Source organism: Protopterus annectens, chromosome 16.part0 (genome assembly GCF_019279795.1).
Source record: "Protopterus annectens isolate FY-2018-M chromosome 16.part0, PAN1.0, whole genome shotgun sequence".
Taxonomy (NCBI): Eukaryota; Metazoa; Chordata; order Ceratodontiformes; family Protopteridae; genus Protopterus; species Protopterus annectens.
This window is the reverse complement of record NC_056750.1, coordinates 359,607,244-359,629,159: the sequence shown is the minus strand read 5'-3', so window position 1 is coordinate 359,629,159 and position 21,916 is coordinate 359,607,244. Positions and strand designations below refer to the sequence as shown.

Below are 21,916 nucleotides of genomic sequence, written 5' to 3'. Positions count from 1 at the left end.
TGAGCTCTTTTCTTCCACCATCCTATGTTCCAATGAGTAATGCATTGTCAGGAAATGCTCTGGTAGCCTGGAAGGAACCTGGGTGAAGACGCAACCATTGTTTTGTGTTTAAGACAATCTTTCTCTGTTAGAAAACATGAGACATGGCAATCATCATAGCTGTATTCAATGTTAGAAAACTCTGAAAGCCAAAATATTTTTTTAGCTTAAGTTTAGATACTGAAAAAGCCTTTTAGCAAGACTTTTGTGTAGTCAAAAGTTCTTTCCCCTTCTCCATGCTAATAGGTGTATCATAATAGTTTTATGGCTCCAAAGTCACATCAGGATTGCTTGACATTTGTCTCCTAAAGTCCCCCTTACCAAAGGCACAAGAAAACATGCTATCCATTATCCCTTTTATTTTCACGTATTTTTTCAAGCAACTTTTCCTGATTTGGGTGCATTCTTGAATTAAAGGGATCTCTTCTACAGGTACCTGGTGATGGATGAAGCTTTTATCTTCAAACCTTTGTGTACTGGCAATCAAAAGTACCACTGCAGATGCTTAGCCATGGTTGTCTGGCTTCATTGTAGTCAAGATATGCAATCTTAACATTTGCATGCCATTTTTCAAGTTATTGACCACAGCTACGACCATTGCTCTACTTTGGCTTGATCTTTTTCCTTAAGAAGTCACTCCAGAACCCTGTTATGGTGTATCCCATACATTTTGACATACTCTCTCTCATCATTACCAGCTATGTGAAATAAAAGCTTAATAACCATGTTCAAACATTTTCCTCCTTCCTGAGTGGTTCACTGACTCAGGACAGTTTTGGATTAACAAAGCCATGTGTAGCTGTACTGGGACAGTTAGAAATCAAAACACTGTTCCATCTTGTTAGACCAAACTTAATTGGTTGTTGTCGTGATAACAGATCCCTATTGCTGAAGGTTGTACTTTTCAAGAAATAGTGTATGATATCTTTACAATGTTGGCTTTACTTGTACTGAGTGTAACATACCCATGTATGATGTATTTACACTAGCAAAAGCTTCTGTACGACATTATTTTATTGTGTATCTAGCTCACCTCTGAAAAAGGCCAATTCTAATCCAGTTTCCCTACATAGGTAGACATAAGTAATTTATCAACCATGAGAAATCTTTCTGCAGACAATTTACAGGATTTTCTTGTCATATTGTCAAAAAGATGTTTTTATATTAATTTTCTGACTAATGTTCATGCTGTTTCAGGCTGAAAAAATGTGATATGCTTATAAACTACATAGCTAAACATCAGTTATCCCCAGCCATACCCTAGCTTTCCCTTAGGGGACATTTTTAGTGTGGTGAAATAAACTCAATAGCTGCAAGTATATTTATATGACATCATTAGACAAGTGTGGAGAATGAGGAAATCTAATTCTGGACTAAAGGACAATGCTACTTAGCAGCTTTTAAACGTAACCACCTTTTCTAAAATGCATAACATTTCCTAGGAAACTAATAGATGTTTAACTCTGCTATAGTAAGGTTATGTAACTTTTTTTCTTAATAACTTGAGAATGTAAGAAAAATCTCATCTTTATGGGCATTAAGTATGTCTCAGAGTACTTGCTGTACATTTTTATAACACTTTAACGACAACAACATCAAAAAGACAAGCAACTAAACAACAAAAATGCATATCCACAACTACAATTGAATCAGAAAGTACTCTTCTACCCCAGCCCATAGCTATCAAATCCTGGATATATCTTGATTAAACAAATGTATTTATTAGTAACAGCATTTTAGAATCAAAGTGTAATGTACTTAAAGCTGATGCTGTAACAGTAAAACCTTACCCAGCTGCTGTGTAGATTTTTACAAGTGTATAGTTTTTGTGAGCTACCTCAAGCTATACCTCTCAGCCTTTTAGAGCAAGAAATCTGGACAAAGTCATACAGAATGGGAGAACAAGTACTCCAGAATAGGGACAGTTTTTAAATATTGCTGTTACAAACTCTGAATGTTGATAGAAAAACAGGTTTTGCATTAACATGCATTTTGTGAAGGACATGAAGAGTGAAATTCAAATGCCTGTCATTATTTACTGACTTTAACTCTGAATAATTTACCAGAAAACCACGGTTTTATGAGAAATACATCAAAAATGTCAGGCAAAAATCTGGGCATTATACGAAAATCTATACAGTTGAGAGGTGTGCCATTACATATACATACATATAGGTTATACTCCAGCTCAAGGACATTAACAAATTAACCGTAAAGACATTTTGTTAGCTATTTAAAACCATCAGTCGGCTTGGACTAAATGAAGGACTAGCATGAGAAAATATCAGTGAGTTAGATAGAAGGTAGATTTCTTCTCCCTCCCATGACCCCTGCAACAGCCATTGTGATATTAGCCTGTTCTGTCCCTTTGTGAAAGATCCCATCATGCCATATGTGTATTGAGGAAGATTTTTGTTACACAGCCCTAAAGTCATGGTGCATGCCATGTAAGTACCCAGTTGAGAGACGTGTACTGGATGCAATATGAAACCATTACTTGCCTCTGCCAGTGATATAGCCCCCCCCCCCCCACACACACACACACACAACCAAGTTTCCAAATCTCCATCAGGAATTCATTAACAGGAGTGGTGCCCATAGACATGTCTCTTGGCCTTACCCCAGAGAGAGTCAAGTAGCCATTATGTGTTTACTCTTTTCCCTCCTGGCTGCTGCCCACACTTAGTTTGCTGATTTGTTGTCCAAGCCCCATTCCTTTTTTACATGAAGATGCCTCGAAGGTAGAGCTCCTCAACAGCATGGCATGCAGCTTTTTCTTCTGCATGGAGATTTTATGATTACCATTTGAGGAACAACTACTCTCTGCCTAGTGAAGTTAGGAATTTTTTTTTTTACAGTTTTCTTGAATGCCAGATTTGTTAATAATCAACTGTCTTGGGAGCACACCTTTTTTAATTTTCAGTGTTGGCACCGCCAGTGGGCGGCCACGGTGGTGCAGCGGTTAGTGTTGCCGCCTCACAGCAAGAGGTTCTCCGGTTTGATTCTTGGCTGGGGTGCCTTCTGTGCAGAGTCTGCATGTCCTCCCTGTGGTCGCATGGGTTTTCTCAGGGTGCTCCGGTTTCCTCCCACATCCCAAAGACATGCTGTAGGTGAATTGGACACTCTAAATTGACCCTAGGTATGAGTGTGTGCATGTGTGCGCCTTCTGTGGAAGGTTGGGCGCTGGGCTGGCAACTTGACACTGTAAACCTCCACTGCCAATCATGAGCGGACAGGTGATCTGCTGTGGCAACCCCTAACTGGGAAAAAGCCGAAAGAAGAAGAAGAAAGAAGTAGTGTTGGCATTTTGAGGTGATCAGTTAGATATATAATTTTTTTTCCCGGCTCCACAAAGTCTACTCTTCAATTTTTCCCATGGAACTAGACAAACTTTCAACTTAAGCACTCAAACCATTCACTTCTCAGCCTGGCACTTGCTCTAAACTCATAGCAAGCACTAATGAACCTTAGAACTAGACCCCCCCCCCAATACTGTAGAGAAGGACAAGGCTGTCTGTTCGACCTTACCAGCCAATCAGTAAAACAGTTCACTGTACCTATTCAGGCATGTCCATGCGAGAGATGCAATTATACAGCCAAACTGGAGGCTAAGCTCTCTCAACCCAAGACTAGACCAGACAGTCAAGAGGAGAATGGGACTACTTGCATCACACCATCTGTCTCACATAGACCTATGAAACCAGCACCGGCAAAAAACACACACAATTACATGAAAACATAATAAATAAAAATCTGCAAAAGCAACAGAGACCTCCAAAGCAGACACCCAAGCATCCTCCACCCCCCCAACACAAACCATGAAACACAAACTTCACAAAACCAGTGTGCCACGCAGTCACAGCCCTTAAGGCAAAATAACATACCCAACATACTAGTAATAGGTGACTCTATAGTCAGGCACACTGATGTCCCACTCACTAGGCTGAACAAGAAGAAGGTTACTGTTAGCTGCCTGTCTGGTGTCAGGATCCACCACATAACACAAGCACTCAGGTCACTCCAGAATAAGTACAAATATGACTCTGCCATTGTCAATGTTGGTATGAATGACCTGAGCTGTACCTCCCTGGACTACATGAAAAGAGACATGGAAGAGCTCTCTGATCACATAGCCCAGGCCGGTATTACCTTGACCTTGAGTAGCATCCTGCCCTCACTAAGAATGATACCACAGTATAAAGAAAAAAATTATCAATTTCAACAATTGGCTAAGCTTCTGGTGTCATTCAAAGGGGATCCAGTGTCTGTCAGACTTGGATGACATGCCCGACAAGCCACGCTACTTCGCTAGAGACGGCTGGCCAAGGCTCTTGCCACCCCCATAGTGCCTTTTTTAGGCAAGACTCAAAAGACAAAAACCCATCGCCATAAATAGCACAAGTAACAAAAAACTGAGGGTAATGCTGCTCAATGCCAGAAGTCTAAACCTCAAAATGCATGCACTCGAGGCACTCCTCAGTATGGAGAAAATCAATATTTGTGCAGTAACAGAAACCTGGTTTAAGGCTCCAGGGAGCACCCCAGCACTACCAGGCTACAACTCATACCATACATTTTGGCCACAAAACCCAGACCGAAATACAAAAGGCGGGGGCGTATACATATTCATCAAGGATACCCACACCTCCAGGTTATTGGCACAACACGATGCTTCAGAGATCATCCACATGCAACTAACAATGGGAAAAACTGCAATTCAAATTGTAGCTTGCTACAGATCACCCATCACATCCCAGGACCCCCATTCCGCATTTCTGGAAACACTGGGAAACATGAAGGTCCTACCAAACACCCTGATATTGGGTGATTTTAATTACCCAAACATTAACTGGGAGAACTACTCAAGTACTAACTCCCTTGCCCAACATTTTCTAAAATTTATAAACTCAAATGCCCTTGATCAACTGGTCAACACCCCCACCAGAGGTGACAACAAATTTTACCTGTTCATCACCAACATGGGTGACCGATGTTCCACAACGGAGGTCAACCCCTCACTGGGTAGATCTGACCATAAACCAATCACTCTGGATATCCACATTCCACACCCACCCCCAGTCAAATAAACCACTGTGAAAAACATTTCAAAAGCAAACTTCACATTACTTAAGACAGAGGTGGAAAGATTCAAAGCCCCCATGCTAAAGGATAATGCTGACCAAGCTGCAAAATCCTTTACTAATGCACTACGGGCACCTACAAGAATGCATGGATCGTGCTATCCCAAGCAAAACCAAGACTCACTCCTCCAAGAAAAGGAAACCAGTATGGTGAACCTCTGCCATAAACAAGCTATACAATAGAAGGAGGAAACTAGTACAGAAAAGAGTAAAATCCCAAGAAGGTAAGACATCCCTGATCAGTATCAGCAAGAAACTAGGATCCCTCAAAATCATCCAAGGCTAGCTTTGAAAGAAAAATTGCCAAGGACTCCAAAGATAACCACAAGGCATTCTTTAGCTATGTCAAGAATCTAAGTGGCAATTCTCAGATCTGCTCGGAATTAGTACAGAATGGCACAAAATACACTGAACCGACCGATATCACCAACGTCCTGGCAGACAGGTTCAGTGCAAACTTCACCCCCCTCTCACCCCCAAAAGGGCCCATAACCATACCAGAAGAATGTAGTTCCCCTGAAATCACAGACACTCAGGTTAAAACAGCCATCTCCAAAGCCAAAAACACAGCATCAGGTGTCCTAGGCTGCATCCTACATGAGCTCAAAGATGAACTAACCCCTCACCTAAACACACTGTTCAAACTCAGCCTCTTCACAGGCTATGTGCCCATAGAGTGGTGCACAGCAATGGTTATTCCATTCCACAAAGTTGGAGCCACAGCAGACCCCAGGAGCTATCTCCCTATAAGCCTGACTAGCTTGGTCTGCAAGGCTGTGGAGCACATCATCATGGATCTCATTAACAGAGACACTGTGAACCTCCAAACACTGGACCCTACCCAGTTCGGCTTTAAGGGCAGATCACGCCTCCTAAACCTGGTGGACTTATTTGAGACAGTTACAAGGCTATAGACGAGGGAAAGGTGGTCCACACAGCCTACCTAGACCTCACAAAGGCCTTTGACACCATTCCCCATTCTGGTATTATAGACAAGCTCACCAGCCTGAACATAAACTCTTACATCACAAGATGGGTTGCCAACTGGCTCATGGACTTGAGCCCACATGGTAAGAGTTGCAGGAGCTAGGTCTGACTCTAAACCGGTTACAAGTGGAGTTCGCCAGGGCTCAGTTGTAGGACCCCTCCTTTTTGGCATATACTTCTTAGAGGTATAGGCAAGCACAGGAGGTGTATGGCTGGCCAAGTTTGCAGATGATTGCAAACTAGGGGCTATAATTGACTCTCTGGCTGACAGACATCCTCCAAAAGGGTCTCACTGAGACAGATACCTGGTGTCAAAACTATGGCCTCAAGCTAAATGCCAAAAAGTGCATAGTCATCCTCTTTGGAAAAAACAAACTACCCACAAACTACCACATAGGTGGTAGCCCCCTAAATACGGAAGACATAATAAGGGATCTGGGGACCCAAGTAGATAGTAATCTCTCATTTGGTAATCACATTGCCAAAGTGGTTAGAAAATCCTTCTATGTGGCCCACCTAATCACAAAAGGGTTTGCATCCAGATCAAAAGAGGTCATTGTGCCCCTCTAAGCATCACTCATCAGACCCATCATAGAGTGCAATGCCCCATTTGGTATGTACCTTACAAGACACTTGCAACAGCTGGAAAAACCACAGAAGTACCACACCAAGAGGATCACTGGCCTCAAACAGATGCCCTATGCAGCTCGACTGAACATACTCCAGATGTACTCAGTTGCATACCACCTACTCAGAGGTGATCTGTGCCTGACATACAAGGCCATGTCCAACCCAGAATTGATGGACATGCTCCACCTAAAGAAACCCATATCCTCTCAAGCCACACACTCTATGGATCTAAACCTCACCACAACAATAAATAGGACATGCTGGAGGGATAGATTCCTGTCCCAGAGACTTCCCATGCCCTGGTAGAAGATTCCAATCTACATTAGGCAGAGCTCCTCGCTAACACTCTTCAATTGAAACCTTGATGAGTGGATGGGAAATAGAAAGTTTACCCCGGGGATCACTTCAGTGGCTCTGCTGGACAGAGGCACAGGAAACTAATCTAAGGGGGACGGCGAAAGCCAACACAATTCTGGCTAGGTTTATAAATGCCTTCGGGCAGATAGCCTAGTACCTACCTATGAACCTATAAGAAGAAGTTTATGCAGCAAAACAGATGCATATATCTGTCTTGACAAATTTAAGTGCTAGAAATCAGTAGATTCCATCTATTATTAGTTTACTTTATTCAGCAAGATGATAGCCTGTAAAATGCCCATGTTACAGATCACTGCATTTTATTTAACCTTGCTTTTTGTTTAGTTTTATGTACATACGTGATAATAAATACTACCAATTTGATTGTATCTGCTTGGTTCTGCATTTATTAGGTCCAATAATGGTGGCAACGCGTAATTATCATGGAATCCCTCCTCCTCCTGGAAAGCCAGTACTAACATTTCAAACAGAAGATATAATAGAACTCTTAAAAGGAGACAATGATTCTACATGGTGGGAAGTAAGTAAAAATACACATTGTAATGTGAAACTGACCATTTTATAGCCTTATTTTTCCATTAACTGTTTTGCATCTGTTCTCGGCTTATCACCTATTTGCTTACAGCTTTTATTCTGTTGCACTTGGCTAATTTTCTTCCTAAGAACATATAGAGTCGAAAAAGAACTTATCAAAAATAACAATGGGAAATTAATTCTTTTAGATATGGAACTGTATGGGTTGGTTAAGAAGAGATGATGATTGTTGAATATTGTGGTATTATTTGAAGAGGTAACAGCAGCACATGATGTAGATCAGACTGTTTCACATATATGCAGATAATTTTATTAGCTGTGTAGGGTTGTTACTGCAGCTCATACAGTTAGGTAATTTGTACTGTGTGTACAAAAAGGTATTGAAAACCAAAAATTGTGAGCTTCAGGTCTGCTCACTAAAGCACTGACACAGATAAATAGCCTTTATTATGTGGACATACTAGGGATAGCTGAACATAAATTTGCTTTTACAGTAGAAACACAATTATCTGGACTAATTGTGACCAGGTACAGTCTGGATAATCAATGACCTACTATATGTAATAAAGTAAAAGACATTTTTACATGAAAACATTGTGTCACACAAAGTAACACTAGAATAACTTTCACTTACAAATATAAATATTAAAAATAAATAATCATTAGGAACTTAGATGTTAGATCTTGTACATTAGAACTTAGTTTGGTTGAAAATCAGTTTTAAATGACATTTGACATAAACAGTTATTTCATTTCACAACAGCTAAATCATGGATCCATTTCAGTTGCAGCAGCTGTGTTGGATCAGATTCTTCCTGCCTCTCAAGCCAATTGAATACCGTTTCGAGAGCTTGAAAAGTTTCTGCTTGAGATGGCATAGAACACTTTTCCATTTCTTCTTGTTCATCTTTAATTTCTTCCTCATCTGTATATTTTAGGCCATTGATGATCTCCTTGTCTGTCAGGATATGAAATCCTGGGTAATTGATGTCACAGTTTATCCACTGTGTGACATTTTCAATGTCACATCCTTCTCAGATCTTGGTGCTCTCCATTAAATCTGTTCATCTGATGTTGTCCTTTTCATTATTTCCCACTAGTGGTGTAGACTCCAACCATCGGATTGGACTCTGCTGCTTTCTTCTAAACATTAGATCCAAGCCTCAAGCTACTCCCTTTATCCGTAATCCCCTAGACCACTCCTGTGCCCTCAGATTTCATTTGCTGTCATTCCAGTCAGACGGACGTTCAAGCCTCTCTGCAATTCTGTTAAGTGAAACTTCTTTGTTTTTTTTTTTTTTGCTTCTCTCCTTAAGATTGCTCTTCCCTTACTATTTTTCTGTTAGCTGTTAATCGGGTTGTTTTTTTTCAATGAGAGTGTATGTGTGATAGGTAGGTTCATAGATTCTTAGGTTGGTACTAGGCTATCGGCCCTAGGGCCTATACAAGCCTAGCCATAACAATTTCCTGGCTATTTCTTCCCACAATATTTACTTCCACATCATCCTGTTCATGTCAAGTTCTGAGAAGCTCCTGGAATACCTAGATGAGGTGGTGGTCAATCAAGTTCAGGAGACAAAATCGGCCCTTCACGAACCCAAACTGGGTGGGGTCCAGTGTTTGAAGGTTGCTAAGTTTTGTCTTCCTGTTCCTTGCTGCTTTCCCTCTTCTTAGAGAGAATTTTACTGTATGCGTGTTAGGTAGGTTAGGTGTTTAGTTTATTTTTTCCATGTGTGCTCGGCCATCTGTGCATGTGTGTGTTTGTGTGTGTGTGTGTATATTTTCAATGTCTGAGAACAAACCTACTGGCTTCAAAAAGTGCACTTCTTGTGGGCATGTGATCCCCAATTCTGATGCCCGCAAGAAGTGCATATACTGTTTTGGGGCTGCCCATCTGGACACCCCTTGTATGGTGTGCAGTACCTTCAGTCCGAGAGCTTTCTTGGATTGAAGGAACAAGTTAATTCTTAAAGGTTTATTGCCTTCTGGGGCTCAACCCCCTACTAAACAGGCAGTCTCATAGCCAAGGAAGAGACACCATAGGTCTCCTTCCTCCTGCCTGGAGCCATCCTTATACAAAGAAGGTTTTCAGAAAAGACTTTGGTGCTTCAAACCTCAAATCCTACTCTCTCTTTGTATACAATGGTCTCTGCTTCCATAACCAGTTCTCCCGTGCCGTCTGCCCAAGGGTCAGATCTTAAGGCCTCAGATCCAAGAGCAAGAGACAAGACATCAGAACTGTTTTTGCAGGCAGTGTCTCCAGCCCTGCCACCCAAGATTCTCCAGACTCTGACCAAGCCCTCATGACCGCCCTCCATCACCTCATCTAGGTCTTCCAGGAGCTTCTCTGAACTTGATATAGACAGGATGATGCTCAAATTCAGATGGGAGTCATTCCAGCTCCATTCCCCATCATATCAGTGAGCTCTCGAGTCCAACAACGACTTTCTTCTTCACCAATCCATCCATCGGTTTTGGAGTCCAAGGATTCCAGATTCCTGAGAGGCACACTTTTGTATCCTAAGAAATCCCAAATTTCAGATCCGACAGTTACCCTGACCAGCACAGTTCAGTTGTCCTCTGATCAGAACAGGTCTCAGATTTGAGAGGTCTGTTCTGAGTCTGAGGGGCAGAGTTAATTCCCATTTGTGTGGATTATTCCCTCCCCCTGGGTGCCTCCACTCTAGACAGCTTTGGTGCTGTTCTGGGGCCAACCTTGACTTCCTCTCCTCAGCAGCTTCGGCTCTAAGAGGGGAGAGGGAAGTTTCTCTGTGTCTGTCAGCCTTCTGGGTTGTAGAAAGGGTATTTTCTGCAGCCAGAAAACCGTCCTCTTCTATCTTGATTCCTACTTCCCATCCTTCATATGTTTTGAGTGCTGAGCCCATCATTTCTGATTCATCGGGTCAGCCAGTTCCAGAAGGTCTCCATGCATGTCCAAGGAGGGACTCCCCTCCTCTTCTGATACCTCCCCAGGCCACCCCACCAATGCTTCTCACTCAGTTGGGCACTCAACCCATTGGGTGTTAACTAATTAAGCAATGAACCACAACATTATACCACCTAAGCAAGGAAGTGATGCTCACTGGGAATTTTACTATACTTTGAGGGCATTACTCTGTCAGTGCTTCTTGTTTCTGGAGAAGCTTAAAGCTGGCAGTGTCTTTGAGACTTTCCTCCAGTCCTGTCATGCAGCTGCTTAGTTAGACAATGTGCTTCTTCCAGGTCTTCCAGAAAAAAATCAGGGCAAAAATGTGTGTTCTAAAACCACATGTTTATGGTTCCTATTATTATTCTTTGTCTCCTTCCAACTCTTTCAGAAGGGAACTCATCCAGAGTCTAAGTTATTTGCCACTCAGGAGAATGCATTCCTTCCACCACTCGACTTAGTGTACCAGAGAGTGGAGATTATGGCAGGTGCATTTTTCATATTGTGGCACAGGAAATTCCTGTATGCCTGTATATTTAATTACATTTGTTAGACAGCAGAAAGAGAAAGTAAGCGTCCCTTAAATGTCCTTTAGCAAACATTTAATATTATCCTTCATGTCTGTACTTACCTGCTCCCTAACATTTCTTTCACCTATTTCATGCTGTCTTGATTTTCTCTGTGAACACCTTTTCTACCACCCATTTAGTAGTGTATTTCAATGGTCTGTAACCTGTGGTTCGTACATCCTACTGCCTGTGCCCCCTCTTTCCATATCTGTTTTTTCACCTTATGATGACCCTTCACATATCCCTGATGTGATCTTGTGCAGTAGTAACATTTCTCCTATCTCCTCTTCTTTTCTTAAGTGAGATGATCTGGTTGTATTCCTTTCCCCGCATGTCTTTTTCCTCATGTGACCTCTTGATATGCACAAAGTACTTATGATGTCAGGCAGGGCCTGTGTAGATTAGAAACATTACCTCTTTCTTCTTGAATCTGTTCCAGTGATGTTGCACCCCAGCATTGTTTGTTGCTGCCACTGTCCTCTACACCAGGAGTTACACTCCCAAATGCTTTCCTTACTCTGGTGTCATAAGTTACACTCATCCCAGCCAATGCTCCACACTAGGATTGTTGTTGCTTAAATGTTCACACTGAGCTATGGATGCCACTTTTCTGCTGTTGTGGTTAACCTTTCCATATCATTTGCTTGCCTTTTCCTTTTCACTCCAATCCTCCTTTGCTGCACTAGTTTTTGTGTATTCATTGAAGAGAGTGATCATGTTTTCTGTTATCACATGTGTATCTAAGGCAAACACACTGGGCCCAGCACAGGCCCCTCATTATACTCCTTTGGTCATTTTCCTACTTCTTGGCATTGTTGTCTGACCACAGCCATTTGTATCTACCATTCAGCCATTAAGTTGCTCAGTCTTGGTCCTAATCACAACCTCTCCAGTCTTCTTATCATCATCCTTTAAAGGACTTTGCTAAAGCCTTGGATAAGTCAGTATAGACTATGCTTACTGGTACGCTCTTTATCACAGTCATAAAGCAGAATCACTGACAGCTTCTTCTGGCCATGAACCAGTGTTGGTTGCTGTCCTTTAGATTGTTTGTCCTCCTCCTGTAGAAAAGCTACCAGCCTTCTTCTCAGGAGTCTCTCTGTGGCTTTCTCTACCACTGTTTTTAAGCTAGCAGTCTTGTAGTTCTCAGATTCCCCTCACTACCTGAACAGCTATATTATGCTTCCTATCTTCCAGTCTCAAAGAAGTTCTACACTAGCTAATATGTTGAAATCACCATTAGAGTTTCTGACAGTTCATTGTATAGATTTCTAAGAACTCTGTGAAGCAGCCCCTGTCATCCTTGTGCTTCATCCACCCTTAGCGCAGCTAGTTTTCCCTCTACCTTCTTCCAGTTTAGCCTAGTATCTGTTCAATATTCTCCTTATGTGATTTCCACTCATCCGATACTTTATCTCAAAGTTCAGAGAAGAAAGACCAAAACACACTCTTGTTATTCATTAATCATGAAGAAGACTGTAGATTGAGGCACTTTGGTCCCTAGCAGAGCTGAAACCTCTCCCTATTATAGCTAAGAATGTTCCTTGGGCACCACCCCAGTGGTTTGATCCTGCCGGGTCTTCTTGGTAGAATTTTAGAGGATGTCCATCATATAAGTCACTGCTGCTGTAGCCTTTGTTATGTGGGTTAAATAATGCTAAGGATATAACAGCTGGCCATCTTGCAAAGATTCAGGACACCTTCAAAACACCCAAACTGTCTGGCAACTTGGGCTGAGCTGACTAAATTACAAGTTTGGGTGCTAAGCCTTTCAGAGCTTTGCTGCTGCTGAAGAATACATGCCTCTGATGTTTCAAGGATCGACAGTTTGCTTGTGCAGTACCTTTGATGAGCAGATAAGTTCCCTTTGGAGAAAAAAACCTCCATTCAATATTTTTTGTTTATTATTAATCCTTTCTTCTTCAGGAAAATTATTTTAGTGCTAGGAGTTTGTGTTTTAATGGGCTGTCATCTGACTGCACTGTACTTTTAAACAGGAGCATGTTTTCTTTCAGTTTAAAAGTTGTCCAAAGTAACTAAAAAACATTTTTTTTCTGTTGAGAAATAGTGTTTATTTTACTTTTTTTGGACTGGCAAATTATTTTAAAATGCTTGATGTCCTTCATGTTTCACTGTTGCAGTCATTACATTTGGGTAATCTGCTGGCAGGTTTCCCTCAGTCGGCCTGATTAACAAAGTCTTGGGTCCTGCATCAGTTGCTGTCCCTTCTTCCATGACGTCAAGTTGTCAGGGGTATAAAACATGCAACCGACGCCATTGCATCAGTCTTTCTTGCCGCGCGGTGCCCGAAGCAGCAGTTTGCAAGTGCCGGTCGGCCGACTCCTGAATTTTTCGTTTTCGAGTTTCAGAACCAAAGTCTTCAACTAAAAAGCTAAGTACCCCATTGGGGAAACTTTTTCTTGCTCCTCACCGATGTCAGTAAAAGTTAATAATTGCATTACTTGTGGGAAGCAAATATAAGGATTTTCATTTGTACTGTATTCCTTGCCTAGGCCCTGACCACAACCTACCTTGCTGTTAGTTTTGTGCTAAATTTAATCAATGCACTATTAAGCGTCGGTATATTTTTGCTTGTAAATATTTTGGCTCACGCTTTAGTTATCCAGAAATGTTGTCGGTTAGCAATCCAACTACCGGAATACTTAAAAAATGCAAAGAAAAAGACAGAGACAGGCCATCAAGGTCCAAAACTGACGACGCTTCTCCTAAGCCAGTTCACCGGTACCCAGTGAGGTGCTTTTGCAGTCCCTGATACCCACTACTGCTGATTCGCAGGCCTCTACTGAGACCCATTCAGAGTCCAGTATGCAGCGAGATGCTTCAGTTATGGAACCCACGGATATCTCTACCTTAGATGGGTCTGAAGCCACGGCTTCTAAGGGTGTTTTCAGGCCTACAGAGTTGTATATTAGACCGACACCACCTTCAAAACTAAGGCCAAAATCTAAACCTATGTCTAAAAAACCGATGCCTGGGCCACATGTGCAGGCCCCTATGCCTAAAAAACAAATGATCAAAATGGCTGAAGATTTAATTACTCTGATCTGGGGTAGTCAACCCCCCCCCTTCTAAGAGGCCTAGGCAAGACATTGATTATGAATCTTCTGAACAGGATTCTATTTCTTCTGACTCTTCTAATTAATAGGATTTGTCTATTCCTACTTATGAGGACTTTGATGCAGAAGATTCCATTCCTTCTGCTTCTCCCCCTGAGGATTTTTCTTTTGGGGAAAATTTACATACCTTAAGGGAACATTTCCACTGGGAAAGTCAGGATTTCTCTGAATCTAAAAAGAGACTTGGGGATTTTCTTCTTCTTCCTCAGCATAGGCCTTTGGCTATGCCTCCTGTTCTAGACATTGTTAATGATGTTTTTTCAGAATGTAGTATGGCTCCTGATTCTCTGCCTCCGGCTCCTTGTAAGCCAGACAGATACTACAGGATTCCTGACTCCCACAAATTCCTTTTCAAAAATCCTATTGCAGATCCTGAAACCATTTCTCAGGGTCCCAAGGGCATTAAGGCTTCTACTGCTAAAAATCCTACCCCTTCTGATAGAGATTCCAGGATGCTGGATAGATGGGGTAAGAAGGTTTACACTTCTGCAACCTTGGCAATTGGGGCTTTAAACTGTCAATTTCATATGCTTAAATATCAACAGCATATCATGGGACTGCTTAAACAGAAAATTATGTTAATTTCTGACTGTGGAAAATAAAGATATACAGGAGCTATTGCATTCAGCTGAACAAGTTGGAAAACAAATTATGTTAATTTCTGACTGTGGAAAATAAAGATATACAGGAGCTATTGCATTCAGCTGAACAAGTTGGAAAACATACTTTGCAATGTGGTTTTGATTCTTTGGAAGCCTCTTGCAGGGCTGCTGTAACTGGGTCTGTGCTAAGAAGGCATGCTTGCTTCAAAGAGCAAACTCTGCCTGATCATGTTAAAGCAAAATTATTGGATGCTCCTTTACAACAGGACCATCTGTTTGGTAATAAGGCTGAAGAAGTTTTAAAAAAGATGGAAGATAAAGCTAAATCTATGCAAACTGTGAAAGATTTCTTACAAGTGCAACCTCCAAGATTTAGTAGGCACTGGCCTACTAAGAACTGGTCCTTTCCATTTCCTTCAAGAGCCACTCAAGTCAAACCCAGACATTCCAAAGGCTCCAGGTTTCCATCACAAGGGACTTTTAGAACAAAACAATGGGGTGTCTTCTCCTCCAAAGCTGGAAACAACAAGACACCTCCCTATGGTCAGCAGCCTCAATGACTTCCCTCTACACTTACCAAGCACTTAACTTTTAGCCGCCCTTTGGGGGGAAAACTGGCACTTCATGCAAGAAACTGGCAACTTATAACCTAGGACAAATGAGTTTTAAATATAATATCCCAGCGATACAGATTTCATTTTCACACATTGCCAATCCCAAATGGATGGCCAGACCTGCCCCCAAATCAGTGGGCATATGCCCAGAAACAAGTACTGTCCCTCATGAACATGGGGGCTATTCAACCAGTACCAGAAGAGGAAAAGGGACAAGGTTTCTATTCAAGACTTTTCATGGTACCCAGAAAAGACAAATCATGGCGTCCAATTCTGGACTTATCTACTCTAAACACATTTCTGGACATTCCAAAATTCAAGATGCTGACTCTTTAACAGTTACTTCCTATGCTAGACAAAGATGCCTGGTTGTTAACTCTAGACTTAAAAGAGGCTTACCTGCATATCCCAATCAGGGAATCTTGCAGAAGATACCTCCACTTCAAAGCACGCTACTTGCATTACCAGTTCTCTGCACTGCTCTTTGGCTTATCTACTGCGCCCAGGGTCTTCACAAAGTGCCTGGCTCCAGTAATTGCATTTTGCAGGCAAAGAAATATTCAGATATATCCATACCTGGACGATTGTCTAATTCAGGCAGAAAACAGGGACATTCTTCTAAAACATATGGCATTTGTAAAAAGGGTTCTAACTTGTCTAGGGTACACTATAAACAAAAAGAAATCACAACTGGTACCCTCTCAAAAAATTACATTCCTGGGTGCAAGCTTGAATACAACTGCCCAGATGTCTTACCTTATGCCAGAAAAGCAAATTAATTTGGTAACTTACTTCAAACAGGTGGCCACAAAAACTCTGCTATTTGCAAGACAAATTCTGCAAGCTTTGGGGTTCATGGCCTCCTGCATTCTTTTAATTCCATATGCAAGACTGCATATGAGGAAACTTCAGTGGTACTTAAAAGGTTTATGGAGTCAACATTGTCACAGCCTGGAAACAATGATTCCTATCATACCTTGCCTGCAACTAGAGTTCCTATGGTGGGCAGAGGCCTGCCACCAAAACAAGGGACTGCCATTCACTCCAACCCCTGCCACTCGAACCCTAACTACAGATGCATCAGACTATGCTTGGGGGGCTCATCTGGCAGGGAAGTGCATTCAGGGCAAATGGAGCCCAAATCAAATGCACCTTCATATCAGTCAAAAAGAAATGCTAGCTGTACAGAATGTACTGACAGCCTTCAAGGACTACCTTCATCCAGGACAGTTAATGATAAAGACAGACAACAACACCACAGTTATGTGGTACATAAACAAGCAGGGGGGTACACACTCCTACCCCCTTTGCAAGACTAGACATGGCATTGTGGAACACGGCCTTGATCTCTTAAATACAACTACAAGCTCAATTTCTGCCAGGAAAACTGAATACTCTGGCAGACGAACTAAGCAGAAATCTCATGGACCCACATGAATGGAAACTGGAACCATGGATTTTCAACATGTTGACACGCATATGGGGGAGTCCAGACATAGATCTTTTTGCCTCACCCCAGAACTATCAATTGGACAAATTCTGTACAAGAACTCATCACAAAAAAGCCTGGAAAGTGGATGCTCTATCCTTCAGCTGGAAAAACCTATCAGTCTATGCCTTTCCCCCTCTGCCTCCGCTCTCCAAAGTTCTACTAAAAGTCAAACAGGACAAACCAAAAATGATTTTGATTGCTCCAGACTGGCCTCGCCAACACTGGTATCCACTCCTGCACAATGTGTCACACCTTCCACTATGGCACCTGCCTCAGACACCTTACTTACTGTCTCAGCAGAACAACCAAATTCTGCACACTCCCCTCCAAACTTTGAATCTTGCAGCATGGCTAATCACCCCTAGCATCCCTCAGCAAACCTGTGCTGGATGTCATTTTGGAGGAAAGAAGGCCTAGTACTAGAAAATCTTATGCTACCAAATGGAAAAGATTCTGTGCCTGAAATCAATCACAAGGGATAATCACAGCAGTGCCCAATATTCCTCAGATTTTACAATACTTAACTGAGATGCTTTACAAGGGCCTGTCCTTTTCTTCCATAAAAATCCATGCCTCAGTTGTTTCAGCTCATTACAACACAGAACCTCCCCTTTCCTCTCATCCTCTGCTAAAGCAGTATCTTAAAGGGGCCAAAAACTTAAGACCACCCAGGAGAGCTCCAATCCCTGCCTGGGACCTCAATTTTGTATTTGAAAAACTCACTCTCTCTCTCTCCTTTCGAGCCAGCTGCTACTGCAGACTTAAAATTTCCATCCTGGAAAACAGCTTTCCTTTTAGCAGTCACTTCAGCTAGAAGGATTTCCGAATTACAGGCTCTTATGGCAGTGGAGCCTTTCATCATTTTGCATGCAACAGGGTGTCTCTCAGGACAAATCTATCCTTCATGCCTAAGGTGGTATCCAGTGTGGCTCTTAATCAGACCATTCATTTGCCAACTTTCTTTCCCAGTCCACAGAACAAGGGGGGAACAGATTCTGCATTCATTGGATGTACACAGACAACGTAGATTTTACTTAAACAGGACACAATCTCAAAGAAAATCTGAACAACTACTGGTGGCATTTGCTGCAGGGGAAGAGGAAAAGGCTATTTCAAAGCAGACTATTTCCAAATGGATAAGCCATTGTATTTGTTTCTGCTATATGCACCAAGGTAAAACTATCCCCCAGGGGATCAGATCTCATTCCACCAGGGCTGCATCTATTTCTACAGCCTTTCTCAGAGGTGTTCCGACCAGAGACATTAAAGAAGCTGCTACCTGGAGCTTAGTTCATACGTTCACCAAACATTACCATTTACCTTTCTTCTCTAAATCCAGAGCTGGCTTTGCCACTGCTGTCCTGCAGGGCCTTATAGCTGGTCCTAATGCTGTATAATTTCCTCCACTCTACCATAGCTTTGGGAATCTACCCAAATGTAATGACTGCAACAGTGAAACACGAAGAACATAGTACAGTTGCATACACTTACCATAAATGTAGATGTTCGAGTATATTCACTGTTGCAGTCCTGGTTACCCTCCCTCCAGCCCCCTATTTTTCTCTGACTATATCTATACTTTCTTTCACTATGCTTATAAGCCCTTTTGGTGTATTTGCTTTTGGGATTGGAGATATTTTTTTTGTGTTTTTAATTTTATTTGCTCCCCATTTGGGGGGCACCTGACATTTGGGGCAAGAAAAACTGATGTAATGGTATCGACTGCATGTTTTATACCCCTGACGACCTGACGTCATGGAAGAAGGGACAGCAACTGACGGAGGACCTAAGACTTTGTTAATCAGACTGACTGAGGGCAACCTGCCAGCAGATTACCCAAATGTAATGACTGCAGCAGTGACTACACTCGAACATCTACATTTATGGTAAGTGTACACAACTGTACTTTCCTGTGTTTATCTTTGAAAAAAGGGACTTTTTAAAGACATCTGTTGTTTATCAGCTTTTGTTGCTTGTTTTCTCCAGGAAAGAGGCAACATTTTTGGCTTGACTGTGGAACAATTTGTCAATCCCACAGTCTGTCTTTCTTACAGGCACAAAAATGAAAACATTAAGCAAACAGCCTTTACCATCCCAGCAGGCTAACAGTTTGACTGTGCTCTGGCCATTTGTTGTACATCAAACCACTCAAATTTAACCCCAGATCCCTCTAGGGTAGCAACTACAGCCACTGTGGACCACGAGTTAGCCACATCCTTTGCAGCTGTTGGGCTCTCCCTTAACGGGCAAGGGAGAGACACTTTTGTCGGTCCTTGAACAGGGAACGGGTAAGACTTCCTTGTTCTGTCAAAATGCTGTACCCATCCCTTGGGAAGCTGCTGCTGCTGTAAATAACACAGCTGGTCCCAGTTTTTCTCTCAAAAAGAAACAAAGCATGTATCTACTCCTCTTCCTCAGATCTCCTTAAACAGGAGTAGTCTACTGGTTCTGGCTCAGGGTTTAACTTAAGGTGTTGATACTTCCTGTAAAATACTTTCTGGTAAAAGAAGAGGGATACCGCCTTTCCTGAAAAGATTCAAGATTCTGAATCTAGATAGGAAGATGAAGGAGATGCAAGGATTTATCCTCAGATTTCTGATTCAGACTAAGGAGTGCTCAGTTTCTGATGATCTCTGTTGGGGTTCTCTTTCTCTGAGACTATTTCTAAAATCTACCAGTGTTTTCAGTGGGAGAACACTGAGGTTTCTGTGTCCCAAAGAAAATGCAGAGAACTTTTAAAGAAGGAATTTCCAAAACCTGCAACCATTGCTCCAGTTCTGTCATCTTTGGAGGATATGAGTGTGTGTGTGTGTGTGTGTGTGTGTGTGTGTGTGTGTGTGTGTGTGTGTGTGTGTGTGTGTGTGTGTGTGTCCTTGCACTACTGCCTGCAATTTTCCTGACAGTCAGCTGGCTGCCTCTAAATAGATAGGATGACTAAAGTTCCTCAGTCTTTTAAGTTTTTATGCATATTTCCAAACTTGATCTAGCAGCTAATTAACCCTTCTGCAGCTAAACATTTAGTTAATTCTAATGCTATTCTGTTTGATAAGGACAGGAATATTATTTGATAAGTATGAGAAAAAGTTTATGCTTCTGCAACTTTGATTTTCAGAATTTTGAATTGTGAAGCTCATATGTTAAGATTTGTACTGACTAATTGTGAAAGTGTGAGGAATGTTTTATCTGCAGTTTCTTCTTGTGGGTTTACATGATTGCATTCTCAAAACCTCCCATGTGGTGATAAACATGAGAATTTAAATTTAGTTTTTGGCTCCTCTTGTGGGGAGGGGACCAGACAGTGTGATGGGTAAACTGAGACAAAGAATCTCTCAAAGATTTTCAGCCCTCCTTTTTCCAAGTTTTCCAAGGTATTTTCTAACTCCTCATCCAATTTTGGTAAGAAACAAAATAAGCAGTCTCAGCAAAATACAGGTAAAGGGTGGGAGGTTGGCATAATTGTTAAGGTGTTTACCTTACAAACACAAGGTGTGGGGTTTGATTCTCATATGGGATAAATGGCTAGACTTGAAATGACCCACAAGAGAAATTAGCCTAGTACTAATCTATGAACCTATGAACATGTGTTTAAGAAGAAATGGCAAGGGAATTCCAAGAAGACTGCCAGAAACTTCCAAAACCAAGGCCAGCCCAATACATCAGAATGACTATTTAGAAAATCTGTTCCCCTTTCCCACCAATGCAGCCCTTTTATTCTTCCAGAAAGTCTGAATCTCTATTTTTCTCTGTGGTAACAATTAGTTTCAGAGAAATGGGTTTTGAAGGTCATTCATCAAAGTTGCGGATGGCAGTGTGAGGAAATTCCTTCTTTCCAGACCAGACTCGTTTGTTTCCACCTGATGTTCATCGTGCATACAGCTGCAGTCATAACAGATGGGGTTTTCCTGCCGTCAGGCAGGTCCTCGGTCGGCCGAATTCCAAAGTCTAGGTCCGCCGTCGGTTGTCATCGCTTCTTCCCTGACGTCAGTGCGACAGGGGTATAAAAGTACCAGCCAACGCCATTTTCTTCAGTCTTTCTTGCCACGCGGTGCCCAAAGCAGAAGCAGTTCGCAAGTGCCGGTCGGCCAGCTCCTGAGATTACGAATATCTGCAACCGAAATCTTTTTGAAAGCTAAGTACCCCGTTGGGGAAACTTTTCTTCCCTCAGACTGATGTCAGACAAAGTTAATAATTGTATTTCATGTGGGAAGCAAATACCGCATAAGGATTTTCTTTCCATCTGCATTCCTTACTTAGGCCCAGACCACGACATCTCGGCCTGTCGTCTTTGTGCTACATTCAACAAACACACCATTAAGCGTCGGGCGGAGTTCGCCCAGCACTTTTTTGGCAAAAAATTTAACTACATAATGTCGTTGGATACTCCGACTCCAGTTTTGACTAAAAAATGCAAAGATAAGGACCACCACACGAGGTCCGCGGCCTCTATTGACACCACGCCAAAGCCGACAACAGGTGGTCCGGTTCTCAGCGAGGCGCCTACGCAGCCCCTGACTACCGACGACACTTCATTGGCGGTGTCTTCTGTACCCGAGGTCGCAGGCTCTTCGGCCCACACCCCGACTACAGATACCAAAGCCACTCTTGGCGGTGAAACTCAGAGTTTAGACAGGTCTGCCTCCTCTCAAGGTGTCTTCAGGCCTTCCTCTTCTTTTTCCATCAAGGCTTTCACTAAGTCTAAGACAACCATGCATTCTAAAAAACAAACCCCACTGGGCCCTTCTCAAGGCCTCATGCCTAAAAAGCAGATGCTCAAAATGGTTGAGGACTTAATTACTCTTATCAGGGGTTCTCAACCCCCCCTGGAAAAAAGGCCCAGAGTGGAGGAAGAATCCCCCTCCTCGGACCA

At 42.2% G+C, this 21,916-nt stretch overlaps 1 protein-coding gene across 1 annotated transcript in view; it reads left to right on the top strand.

Annotated features, from left to right (window-relative positions):
- VAV2 (vav guanine nucleotide exchange factor 2) overlaps positions 1–21,916 on the top strand; it is a 3,316,635-nt gene that overhangs the window by 2,963,088 nt on the left and 331,631 nt on the right. Inside the window, exon 21 of the mRNA XM_044058536.1 lies at positions 7,568–7,695. Coding sequence (XP_043914471.1) covers positions 7,568–7,695 — 128 coding nt within the window. The remainder of the gene's footprint in view (positions 1–7,567; positions 7,696–21,916) is intronic.